We start from the raw sequence: 14,008 nt of genomic DNA on the forward strand, positions 1-14,008 counted from the left end.
GGCTCCACATCCAGCTCAGAGCCCAACATGGGGCTAGATCTCAGAACCCTGAGATCATGACCTGAGCCGAAATCAAGAGTTGGACGCTTAACCAACTGAGCTACACAGGTGCCCCCCCTTTAAAGTTTATTTATTTATTTAAATAATCTCAACATGGGGCTTGAACTCACCACCCCAAGATCAAAAGTCGCTGGCTCCTCTGACTGAGACAGCCAGGAGCCCCTCACCATAAAACTAGAAGTAGAACGACCAGGCATAAATCACAAATTAAAATGAACCCTTCTGGGGCACCTGAGTGGCTCAGTCGTTAAGTGTCTCCCTTCAGCTCAGGTCTTGATCCCAGGGTCCTGGGATTGAGCCCCGCATCGGACTTCCTGCTCAGCGGGAAGCCTGCTTCTCCCTCTCCCACTCCCCCTGCTTGTGTTCCTTCTCTCGCTTTGTCTCTCTCTCTCAAATAAATAAATAAAATCTTTAAAAAAAATAAAATAAATGTATAATTTATAGGCTTGTGGATGTTAGATCATAGGTAATCTAAAGTAGACTACATTATAGAGTAAGCAAATGAGATGATGGCCAATTTTAAAAGGTCAAAAAATTTTTTTCTGTTAAAGTTGGTAGTTCACCATAATATTACATGAACTTTATATCAAGCATAAACTAGTTTTTAGCATTTCCAGATTAGAAAACACAACTAGACCTTCCTTATCTGTTCTCTTCTAGTTTATGCTGTGTTACTGTAGCAAGTACTTCTCAGGAACAGCTCCATTCCGTTAGTAGTGTGCTTGTTATCAGTAATATTTTAAGCAACTGCCTTTTTTTATTTTTAAGATTTTATTTATTTATTTGACAGAGAGAGTGAGAGCACAGGTAGGGGGAGCAGCAGGCAGAGGGAGAGGGAGAAGCAGGCGAGGTGGGGCTCGATCCCAGGACCCTGAGATCATGACCTGAGCCAAAGGCGGATGCTTAACCGACTGAGCCACCCAGGCGCCCCAGAACTACCTTTTAATAATAAAGTATACAACTGTGATTCCCTTGATCAGGAGCCAAAGTCAGACTTCTAAAACACAGTTCTATTATGTCAGTTCCATGGAAAAATAACTGCCCTTTAGTGTTGTGATTTCTTTCCCTTCATTTTAACCACAGTTTCATTTTTAACACCTTTCCCATAGATAAAAGATTCTCATATCATCATATCATCTAGTCCCTGGTCTTTTAGTTTATTTTCTGAATCAGCTTCAAGTCTTTCATGTTTATATGTAAAACATAATTCATACATACACACATTCACATCTTTTAAATAACTTTGACTTTAACTGTGGCCTTTTTAAAAATTAGAATCTATCATCTATAACATATAGTGTCTTAGATTTCTTACCCACATAGTTCTGGTGCTGTAGATATGGAATCATAGTGATATATTAAGTTTAATTTGTTACGTAAAAGAAATGGGTTCATGGTTCTCTATACGTTTAAGTATTTTAAATTACTTTTTCTCTCCTTCTAGCTGTTCCCTTTCCTCCAACCCAACGGCTTACTTTGAAGGAAGTATTTGAGAATGGGAAACCTAAAATTGATGTTTTGAAAAACCATTTGGTGAAGGAAGGGCGACTGGAAGAGGAAGTAGCCTTAAAGATAATCAATGATGGGGCTGCCATCCTGAGACAAGAGAAGACCATGATAGAAGTAGATGCTCCAATCACAGGTATGAGAAGTAATTGCACAGTGGTGCTTAGATTTGAGCTAATTTGAAAAATGATTACAAATAACCAACTAAGATATGTGATAATTTTTCTAGGAATTATGAGATAGTCTTAGGGATTATTCAGTATATTTGTTGTTCATCAAAGAAATACAATTTAAAATACCTAATATTTACAGTAGGACTGTTCACTATTGATTGATTGACCACAATTACAGAACATTCCAGTCAAAAGCTAACATGATTTAAGTTAAAAGTTAAACTGTGATCTTATTGGTGTACTACCCTTTCTCTTTAAGACATATTTTTCATCTCACCTTGTGTCCTTTTTTCCCTAGTGTGTGGTGACATTCATGGACAATTCTTTGACTTGATGAAGTTGTTTGAAGTTGGAGGATCACCTAGTAACACACGCTACCTCTTTCTGGGTGACTATGTGGACAGAGGCTATTTCAGTATAGAGGTAAAAATTAAACTGGATACATTGGAACGATCATACTGTCTTTTTTTAGAAATTTGCTTTTGATTCTTCAGTAGAAGAAATTAAAATGAGAACACTGGCAGAATTTGTAAACTTCATTACTTTCAGTATTAAAGTGTTAGAGAAATGTTTTCATTTGTATAAGAAAGATCTATTCCTTCTTGTAGCTTCTATATGTAGTAGACATATAGAAAACTATATTAACCCAGCTTTGCAAATAAGTTAAATGCTTACCAACCTTTTCTCTGAAGATAGTGTATAGGCTGTGTGTAAATGACATAAATTGCTATTCACCCTAAACAGGGTTTGAATTAGCAGATCTTCATTAAAGACCATAAGTTGCTGGGCTACAGTTTACTTTTAGATTAACTTCCAATGCTAAATAAGCAGGCACTTAGCTTATTATAGGAATAATTTTTTATATTATTGCACATAGTAAGCAGTTAACAAATGTTCATTAAAGGAAAAAAATGATTAAAGTTAATGAATTTAATGGAAACTCACAATTAAATATATTTTGAAAATTGAATGATGAGAAAAAATGATTATAATTAAAACAAAGTAGGGGCACCTGGGTGGCTCCATTGGTTAAGCATCCCAACTCTTGATTCTGGTTCAGGTCATGATCTCAGGGTTGTGAGGTCAAGCCCCATGTTGGGCTCCATACTGGGTATAGAGCCTGCTTGGGATTCTCTCTCTCCCACTCCCTTTGCTCTTCCCCCTGCTCACTCTCTCTCAAATAAATAAATAAATAAAATCTTTAAAAAAGAATTAAAGTATAAGCTATTGTGTATAAAAAATAAAACTATTTTAGAACCTAATGCAAAGACTTGAGTACAGTGGAACCAAAGCACATTCATATTTAATGTCCATTGATTCAGCTACACATGCTTAGCAAATAAAAGAGAAGTAACTTTTGAATAGTGCAGGTAATTAAATTTATAATGTGCCCAGAATAAGCATGAGATGAGAAATTGAGTCTGCATGATGTTCTTGTAGTCTTTAGTTCTGCTTCTCCCTCATAGTGTGATAGTCTCACTGTACTTAGTGTGTTTCTGGTGGTTAAAGGTTTATTGTTTGTGCAGCATCACTCCTAGATCCAAGTCAGCTATCTTACCTAGCGCTCATTCAAAGAAGCAGCAGTTGTCCTATACCTGCAGAAAAATATACAAGAGAAATAGACTGTCCTCTTTAGTTAGATGGGTGGTCTAAATTTATGGATCAGAAAAGTTCAGTGTTACCTGCCAGTGCCTCACATTAATTTAGTGTCATCTATGAGGACAAAAATTAGTGGTAGAAGCTAAGAAAATAATCATGTTTCCCTGCTGCTCAGTAAATTTCCCGGGTCTCTAAGTAGGTCCTGGGATGGGTGGAGATGATACCCGCAGACTGTATCATTGAAATGTTTCTCTATTCAACGTAACCTAAGTGTCCATCAATAGATGAATGGATAAAGAAGGTGTGGTCTGTATACATATATACTGGATATAATAGAATATTAATCTGACATAAAAGAGAATGAAACGTGACCCTTTGCAATAACATGGATGGACCTAGAGGTTATTATGCTAAGTGAAATAAGACAAAGATAAATACTATATAATTTCACTTGTATGTGGAATATACAAAACAAAACAAATGAACAAACAAAACAGAAGTGGACTTATAAACACAGAGAACAACCCGGTGGTTGCCAGAGGGGGCGGGATGTAGGGAGTTGGGTAAAATAGGTAGAGGGGATTAAGAGGTACAGAATTCCAGTTGTAAGATAAATAAGTCACAGGGATGAAATTACATCACAGAAAATATAGTCAATAGTACTGTAATAACTTTGTAGGGTGACAGGTAATTACATTTATCGTGGTGAGCATTGCATATTGTATAGGATTGTTGAATCACTATGTTGTACACCAGAAACTAATATAATACTGTATATCAAATATAGTTCAATAAATAAAAAGGGAAGCAAACATAGCCTAAAAAAGAAAAGCTTCCTAATTCCTGTTCACATCATGTTTCAGTAGCCAGTCAAATGTATGGATGTTTGAAAGACACACTGAATATTTACTTCTTTGTGTATTTTTTAGCATGAAGACATTTTAGAGGATGAAGAAAATACAGAACTTACTGAATTTTTAATTTGTCATTATATTTAATGAAACAACTTCTTAAAAAGATAATATTGTGCCAAATCATCTTCGGATTGTTAACTCACACATTTACAGATAGTTTCAGTGCATCAGTATGTTCAATAAAGCACACGCTGAAATAATCCATAATGATTTTTGTACACATATACTATATTCAGAATATTTTCTGTTATGTCTTTTTTCCTCACTCATCAACAAATGTTTCCTGATTGCCAACTTTATGGTAGGCTCTGAGGATAAAATAATGAATAAGATTCATGCTTTCTATTTTTTGTTTGTTTTCTTTTTAACATTCATGCTTTCAGGGCATCTGGGTGGCTCAGTCAGTTAAGTGTCCGACTCTTGATTTCCGCTCAGGTCATGGTCTCAGGGTCATGAGATCGAGCCCTGAGTGGCTCCATGCTCTGTGGGGAGTATGTTTGGGATTCTGTCTTTCCCTCTGCCCCTCCATCCCCTGCACTCCCCTCCCATGCTCACATACTCTCTCCCTAAAATAAATAATGAATAAATCTTTAAAAAAAGATTTATGCTTTCTATAGGAGCTGACAGTCTATTAGAAAAGATGCACTTAGGAACAGATCTTTCAGTATAGTACAAAAGTGTTGACTTAGTTTTCTGCAGTATTCTTCATATTGGGACCTAGCATAGTGCCTGACACATAGGAGACACTCAAAATCAGTATTTGTTGAATGAGTGGATGTTAATAAATCATAGTTTAATATTTGGCTTTATCTTCTTATTTGATGTTTCACTAACTTAAAGGGTTTTTCTGGAATAGCTTAAGAGATAAATGGATCAAAACTTTAAAGTGACAATGCTATTTTATACCAATTTTAAACTAAACATCAGGGTATATGTAGTGTTAGTTGGAAGTCACTTATCAACTACTAAGGTTATAAAGTTCTGTAGGCAACAGCTTAGTCCAACATGATACAAGTATATACTTGAGCAATTTTTTTATCAGTGTCCTTGATAAGCATGAGTATGATGTTTTTGTCAAATGGATGAAAATAGGTAATAGAGCCCTTATTACATTTTGTTGTTGTTGTAAATAGTTCATTTTTGTAGAAAAATTGGGAAATGTAGAATCTAAGAAAACAAAAACTTTTATAAGTCAGATATAATCAGTGTTAACATCTTATATTTTCTTTTTTTTTTAAGATTTTTAATTTTTTTAAAGTAATCTCTACACCCAGTGTGGGGCTCGAACTCACAACCCTGAGACCAAGAGTTGCATGCTCCACTGACTGAGCCAGCCAGGTGCCCCAACAGCTTGTATTTTCTTGCAGTCTTTTTTTTCTTTTATATTTGCATATTTTTTTTTTAAAGAAAATTGAAATCATTTTGTACATTTCCTTTTTGTAGTCTTTTTTTCCCCCCACTCAGCATTATTGAAAACACTTTTCTCTGTTACAAAAATTTCTTCAAAATTGTGGTTAATGGTAAAAATACCATAGTTTACTTCACCGTTCTCCTATTGTTGGATAATTAGGTTTGTAGCAGGTACTGCTTGTTGTCCATCTTTTCTCTCCTTCCTTTCTATAAAAATCCCTATTTTGTTCAGATAAATGAGATTGGGGGTTCAGAGAGAACCTTTGATTTCAGGAAGGGAGGCCCTTAACCCAGCCTCAGGGAATGAATTCTCATTGGTCTGAGCTTTTTTGATGTGAATTTGCATGCATACACATGCACTTTGGAACATTTTGTTTCCAGATGAAAAGGTGAAAGCTTTTGAGCCCCTATTTCACTACGTCATTTCAAATGTGGGTGTGTGTACTGTAGCAGCCATTTTGTGACCATGAGGAGATGCTAAGGATGAAAAGCAAACCTGTGAATTACAGATCAAAGAGGCAGAGAGGACATGGTTTCTTGGTGACAATACTGAGCTGGTCCACTAAACCTGGACATCTTACCTCCAGACTTCTTGTTTCTTCATAAGATACTTAAAATGTCTTTAGGGCTTAAGCAATAGTTAATTGGATATTTATCACTTGTACCACAAGTGGTCCTTTTCTAGTTATTTCCATTCTGCATATTGCTGCAGTGAATATCTTTTTGGATACATTTTTAATAGCATTTCTGATATCCTTAGGTCAGATTCTTATAAGTAAAAGAAGTGGATGAGAGACTGAATATTTTAAAGACTTTTGATACATTTTGCCTAGTTGTTTTTACAGAACCTTATTTCACTTTATTTTCTTTCTATACTTAATAACTTCTCTTTCCTTGAGCCTATATGAGAAAATCAAGACATGATTTTTTTCATGCCCAGAGCAAGCATTGATCTTTCCTGAAGCAATGTGGGCTTTGATTAGTACACCAGGGACTGATCCGGATGTCACTGATAAAACACAAGAGTAAAGTTTCACTTATTCCTGAGCTTTTTGATGTTCCTTCTTCATTTGTATATATTATAAACTACTTGCTCTGAGGTAGGGGAAGCTAAATTTTAGTTTCTTTTAATTGATTTTACAATAAGAGAAAGGGTTAAAGGGAACATTTTCAGCATAAGATATGTTATACTACATGTACAGGCATCACCAAAGAGAAAATGTTTTCAGATGTCTAGGTATTATAAATGTTACCCGATGATCAATTGTTGATGTGTTGACATGTTGACAACTAATGAATAATTGTTGTCATACAGTAAGGATTGTTGAAGTGGAGTACAAATTCTGTTCACAGAAATAAAGAAGTGAGTTTTGAATGTCTGAACAGATCTGATAATCATGAGCCTATAATTGAATTGTACAGGTAATTGTGCAATTGCATCCTGATATATAAGGAAATAAAACTTGAGATTAGAGACCAAGAAGTATATCAACCAAATTACACTCAAGTATGGATATGAATTGTGCTTTTATATATCTCATTACTTCAAAAAGGTGAGTCTTTTCGGGAGTCAGAAACAAAGACCTAGATAAATCAAAAGATATATCATGTTCTTGGCTGGGAAATGTAATAGAGAAAAAAGAGAAAGTGCTTTCTAAGTTTATATATGAATTTAATGTCCTTTTTTTGAGTATAGTTAACACACAATGTTATATTAGTTTCAGGTGTACAATGTAGTGATTCAACAAGTTTATGTTATGCTATGCTCACCACAAGTGTAGCTACCATACAGTGCTATTACAATACCATTGGCTGTTCCCTACACTGTATCTCTTATTTCTGTGATTTATTCATTCCATAACTAGGAGCCTATACCTCCTACTCCCTTTCACCCATTTTGTCAGTCCCCCCACCCACCTCCCCTCTGGCAACCATCAGTTTGTTCTCTGTATTTATAGGTCTAATTCTGCTTTTTGTATGTTTGTTTATTCTGTGCTTTGTGTTAGATTCCACACATAAGTGAAATCATATGGTATTTGTTTTTCTCAGGCTGACTTATTTCATTTAGAATGTAATGTACTTTTTCTTTGGAATATTCTGTGCAAGTTGATACATCAAAAACAAAAGTCAACCAAAAAAAAAGAAAGAAGTCATCTAAGTATATCTGTATGTGTCTGCATATTTAAGTTTCATGTTTGTTTTGCAGTGTCTGTCTCGAAATGTACATATATTTTGATCCAACAGTTCCATTTTTGAGAAATACTGCAGATGTACACATAATTACGTACAAAGACATATGAATGAATAGTTTGTCACAATACTTGAGAGGTCCTACTGGTATTTAAGGGGCTGGGTCCAGGGAAACACACATCATCCAGTATGCAGGAAACTCCTAAACAACAAAGAATCATGCTTTTCAAATTGTCAGTGGTACTTCTGTTGAGAAACACTGTTAAATTCTGGGGATGGAGATGAACAAGCAAAGCCAAGTCCTGTACTGTATTTTCTATTGAAAGGGACAGCATCATGTATTTGTTTATGCCTGTGAAAATCAAATCAGGGTAAGGGGCTAAAAGAGGGTTAAGGATAGCTAATTTAGATGGAGATTAGGGAAGGCCGATTTGAGGAGGTAACCTGTGAATAGAAACTTGAATGACCTGAGAGAATGAGCCATGCCTCTGTGGTGGGGGGTGGGGGAGGGGTGATACATTCCAGCAGAGGACATATCAAATATAAAAGCTCTGAGGTTGAAGCAGGCTTAATGCAGGCCACGAATAGTAACAAGGCCAGTTTGGCTAGACAGAATAATGAGTAAGGGGAAGTTATAGGCGATGTATCAGAGAGATAGGCAGGGGTTAGATGATGTCAGGCCTTACAAACCATAGTAAGGAGTTTGGGTGTTATTCTGAATGTGGTAGGAAGCTATTGGAGATTGTTTGTTTTGAGCTAGGGAATAGCATATTCACATTTATGTTTTAAAACAGTCACTCGGAGGGCACCTGGGTGGGTCAGTTGGTTAAGCGTCCAACTCTTGATTTCGGCTCCGGTCATGATCTCAGGGTTATGAGATCAAGCTGAGCCCCATGTCAGGCTCCTGTGGGGTATGGAGCCTGCTTAAGATTCTCTCTCTCCCTCTGCTCTTCCCCCTTCCTCTCTAAAACAAACAAACAAAACAAAACAGTTACTCTGGCTATTTTTTGATAAACTGAATGGAAGCCTAAGAGTGGGTACAGGGAGGCCAGTTAGGAATCTAATCCAGTAACCATGGGCAAGAAATGTTGGTGACTTAGATTAGACTTACTGAGAAGCACCTGGATTTAGAATTTTAAAGTCTTTTTTGGGAGGTGGGAAAATCCCAGTTGAATTAATCAAGCTCTTCAGGTCATGACACATTTATTACTAGTCATTGCAAAGTCCGTCTCTGTTTTAATTTTTTTCTTATCTGTGAACTCTATTTTTTTCTCCCTCTTGCCATTATATATGTTTCTGTTATGTTTAGTACCTCAGAATACATATAATACATTACATTAATTTTTTAATATGTAAGGTTTTGGTGGATAAAGTATTTTAATTTTACATAAATATTATGGTGCTATTCAGTGGTCCGCAAACTTTAGCATGCATCATAATTTCCTGGAGCAGTTGCTCAAAAACAGATTGCTGGGCCCCACCCCAGAATTTCTTTTTTTTTTTTTTTAAAGATTTTATTTATTTATTTGAGAGAGAGAGCGTGCGCATGGGGGCGGGGAGGGTCAGAGGGAGAAGCAGACTCCCCGCAGAGCAGGGAGCCCGATCCCAGGACTCCAGGATCATGACCTGAGCCGAAGACAGTCGCTTAACCAACTGAGCCACCCATGCGCCCTACCCCAGAATTTCTGATTCACTAGATCTGAGATAGAGTCTGAAAATCTCTATTTCTGAAAAGTTGCCAAGTAATGCCAATGTACCACATTTGAGATGAATGTGACCACACTGAGAACCACTGCTGTAGCTTTGTTTCTGTTGATTTGGATGTTTTCACTTATCATGATGCTTTTAAGATCCATCCAGGTTGCTGTCTCTCAGTCATTGCTTTCTGCCTGCTGTATAGTATTCCAGAGTATACATCTATATTTTAGTTATTTATTCTCAACGTTGGACACCTAGGTTGCCTGCAGTTTCTTTCTATAGTGAACGTTGCTATGATGAATATTCTTCTATAAATCCACTGATGTTCCCATGTTTTAGTTTCTCTGTGGTTTATGAACAAGATTGGAATTGCCAAGGAAAAGGGTATATTACCTTCATTCTTGAACTGACAATCACAGGTTCCTCTTCAGAATAGCTGTACCAATCTATATGCCTACCTGTAGCACCTAAGAGTTCATATTTCCTTACAGCCCTCTCTCTAGAATTTGGTTTTATCTCATTTTCTAATATTTACCAAATGATGCGTCTAAAATAGTATGTTATTGTTTCAATTGGTATTTCTCCAATTACTAATGAAATCGAGCGTCTCCTCATATGTTAGCCATTCCACTCTTACAATCACTGTTAGGAGTTTCTGTATGACCTTTAAGATATAGATTAGGCATTTACAAGCATGTCTCCATATCTGTTTTTAAAAAATAAATATACTTGTCAGTGTGTATTGCCCTTTAAGTGCTGCTTTATCTGGGTCCCACAGATTTTGATATGTATGGTTTTTATTATCATTTAGTATTTTCTATTTTAAGAATTCTCTTTAACCCTAGGACAGTGAAGTAGTAGTTTTTTTTTCCAGTCATATGGGACTTTTTTTTTAGTGTTCGTATTTTGTTACTGATTCTATTTAATGTAATTTAATTAGAGAACATAACCTGAATGATGTTCATTCTTTGGAATTTTTTGAGACTCCCTTTCTGATGAGGTACCTAGTAGATTTTTGTGACTTTTTTTTTTTTTAAGTAATCTCTATACCCAACGTGGGGCTTGAACTCACAACCCCAAGATCAGGAGTTGCATGTTCTACCAGCTGAGCCAGCCAGATGCCCCTTTGTGGCTATCTTGTATATATTTGAAAATAATGCATCCTCTGTTGAACTGTTGCCTGTAACTTTCATTATTTTTGTCTGCTTGAACTAGGAGTTACTTTTGAGTGTGTCAAAATTGCCAACTACAGTTATTGATTATCTGATTCTTACCATAGTCCTGTCAATTGTTGCTTGTGTTTTGAGACTGTGTGTGAGATATGTATATTTTATGATTAGTGTATATTATCGATCATTATTTGCAGGTTCTGTGTTTGCATATATACTTTCCTGCTAAAATTGATTTGTAGTCCCCAAATCAATACACATAGTGATTTTGAGGTCCTAGGCCCTCTTAGTAGGAGCTAGGAAATATATATAAGCATACTAACCTGCACATGTACCCACATTTTTATTTGTTTCTATATCTATCTGTATATACTCTAAAAAGAGTTAAGTTTTGATTCCAGTCCAACATCACAAGATTCAGTCTAGTCTTCCTCCTTTCCTACTCCCATGATCTACAATATATTAACTTGTCTGTTCAATCCTATTATACCCATAAAATACATATATAACAGCCAATTCATACTGTGAAAACATATTTACCAACTAGATATACAGTGTTTGTGTACATTTGTCTATGTCTTTAGCCTTGTAGTGTGCAGTCAAAATGCTGTTTTCCAAAGTTACTTGGGTTAATTCTTTTTTCCCCATACCCTTCTTTGTTGCTTTGTTATCTGTTTATAATACAGTTAGGGTTATTACTGTTTGTATTCTATTTGGGGTTTCTTTCACATGCTGGTTGATTTAATTATTTATTTTGAGGGGCATGTGTAAAACATTACTGTTGTTCTAGAAGTCAAAGCTATCCAAAAGGTTATCCTTTGAGAAGTATTGCTCCCTCCTCAACCCTCCTTAACTGTTCCCAGTGCTCCCTTCTTTCCACCCCTTTCCTTTGTGCCCATTGTAGGTAACTTTAGTTTCTCATTTATCCTTCCTGTATTTCTTCTGCACAAATGAGTAAATACATGTGTATTTCTTATTTCCCTTCTTTATTACAGAAACAGTAGCATACTCTTTTGCACTTTGCTTTTTTCACTTCACAGTATATTTTGGAAATTGTTCCAATCAGTTTATAGAGATCTTTCTCTCTTTTTTTTTTTTCATAGCTTTATGGTACTTTATTGTGTGACTGTGTCATAATTTGCTCAGCCTTCTGTCCTATGTATGGTCGTTAAGGTTGTTTCCAAAATTTTGCCTCTTACAAGCAATACTGCAACTTTGTGCATATGTATTTTCTTATTGTTGGAGGTGTATCTTCAGGGTAGGTCAAAAGTTAAATGAATATGTAGTTTTATCAGTTTTTGCCAAATTTTTTTTACTGTACAAATTATTTGTATATAGTCAAATTTATCCATCTTTTTTAAAAAAAGATTTTATTTATTAGAAAGAGAGAAAGCACAAATGGGAGGAGGTGCAGAGGGAGAGGGACAAGCAGACTCCCCGCTGAGCAGGGAGCCCGACATGGGGCTCGATTCCAGGACCCTGAGATCATGACCTGAACCGAAGGCAAATGCTGAAACGACTGAGCTACCCAGGAGCCCCTCCATCTTTTTTTTTTTTTTTTGCCCCTGGATTTTTTGTCATTAGTTAAGATAAAGTTTTTCCCTACACTAAGGATAAAGAACTCACCACTTTTCTTTTTTTCAAAAAGATTTTATTTATTTGAGAGAGAGAGAGAGAGAGACTTGAGCGGTGGGGAGGGGCAGAGGGAGAGAGAGAGAGAGAAGCAGGCTCCCCACAGCAGACTTACTTAACCGACTGAGCCACCCCGGCACTCCTCACTATTCTTTCTTACAGAACTTACATGGTTTCATTTTGATACAGTTAGCTCCCTTGTTCATTTGTCATTTATTATGTATTATGTAGGTTATGAATCTGATTTTTTTTTTTTTGAAATGGCACCAGTTGTCCCAGAGACATTTATTAAGAAGTCCATCATTGGGGCGCCTGGGTGGCTCAGTCGGTTAAGCAGCTGCCTTCGGCTCAGGTCATGATCTCAGGGTCCTGGGATCGAGCCCTACATTGGGCTCCCTGCTCAGTGGGGAGCCTGCTTCTCCCTCTCCCTCTGCCTGCTGCTCTGCCTGCTGCTCTGCCTACTTGTGCTCTCTCTCTCTCTGTGTCAAATAAATAAATAAAATCTTAAAAAAAAAAAAAGTCCATCATTAGGAGCACCTAGTGGCTCAGTCAGTGAAGCATCTGACCTCAGCTCTGGTCATGCTCTCAGGGTCATGGGATCGTGGGATAGTGTGGAGCCCCACATTGGGCTCCCTGCTCAGTGGGGAGTTGGCTTGTCCCTCTACCCCTTCCCCTGCTTGTGTGCATGAGTGCACTCTCTCAAATAAATAAATAAAATCTTAAAAAAAAAAAGGAAGTCCATCATTACTCCTAGTGATTTAGGATGCTACATTTATTATATACCAAAATTCTGTATGTACTTGAATTAATTTCTGGACTATTTTATTCCACTGGTATATTTATCTATATATGTGCCAGTACTACTGTTTTAATTATAGAAGCTTTATAGTATCTTTTAATGTCTAGTAGGGCTAGTTCCCGTCCCCCCATATAGTTCTCTTTTTTCAGTGTTTTTTTCTTTGCTGTTTCCTGGCTGTTCTTGCATGTTTATTTTTCCATAGAAATTTTAGTACCAACTTGTCTCACTCCATAAAATAACTTGTTGGTATTTTTATTGGAATTGCAATGATTTTATAAATTAGGAAGAACTAATGCTGAATCATCCTATCTAAGAACAAGGAGTGTTTTTCCATTTGTTCTTGCCTACTTTTGTGTCTTTCAGGAGGGTTTTAAATTTTTCTTGGTATTAATTTTGCACATTTCTTACTACATTTATTCCTATATGCTTAATCTTCTTTGATGCTACTGTAAATGGAGTTTTCTCTACCATGTGTCCTATTTATTGTTTGTGCATATGAAGGCTGTTGATTTTGTATATTAATTTTATATCCTGCCATATTACTGAGTTCTTTTATTATTTGAGTTAGTTTTATCCTTGATTTTTTTCCTAGGGTTTTTCAGATATACTATTATTATATCATTTTCTTTTTTAAGATTTTATATATTTATTTGACAGAGAGAGACACAGCAAGAGAGGGAACACAAGCAGGGGGAGTGGGAGAGGGAGAAGCAGGCTTCCCGCGGAGCAGGGAGCCTGATGTGGGGCTTGATCCCAGGACTCTGGGATCATGACCTGAGCCGAAGACAGACGCTTAACGACTGAGCCACCCAGGGGCTCCCTTTACCCATTCTTAAACCTCTAATTAATTTCTCTTGT

General features: G+C 36.4%; 1 protein-coding gene across 3 annotated transcripts in view; it reads left to right on the plus strand.

Annotated features, from left to right (window-relative positions):
• PPP3CC (protein phosphatase 3 catalytic subunit gamma) overlaps window positions 1-14,008 on the plus strand; it is a 93,463-nt gene that overhangs the window by 35,152 nt on the left and 44,303 nt on the right. For all 3 annotated transcript variants that reach the window (XM_028114349.2, XM_088020990.1, XM_088020989.1), the window contains exons 2-3: window positions 1,505-1,702; window positions 2,038-2,162. In XM_028114349.2, coding sequence (XP_027970150.1) covers window positions 1,505-1,702; window positions 2,038-2,162 — 323 coding nt within the window. The remainder of the gene's footprint in view (window positions 1-1,504; window positions 1,703-2,037; window positions 2,163-14,008) is intronic.

The sequence above is a fragment of the Eumetopias jubatus genome, unplaced genomic scaffold, assembly GCF_037043125.1.
Source record: "Eumetopias jubatus isolate StellerSeaLion01/CBP00866 unplaced genomic scaffold, mEumJub1_p1.0 scaffold_2, whole genome shotgun sequence".
Classification (NCBI taxonomy): Eukaryota; Metazoa; Chordata; class Mammalia; order Carnivora; family Otariidae; genus Eumetopias; species Eumetopias jubatus.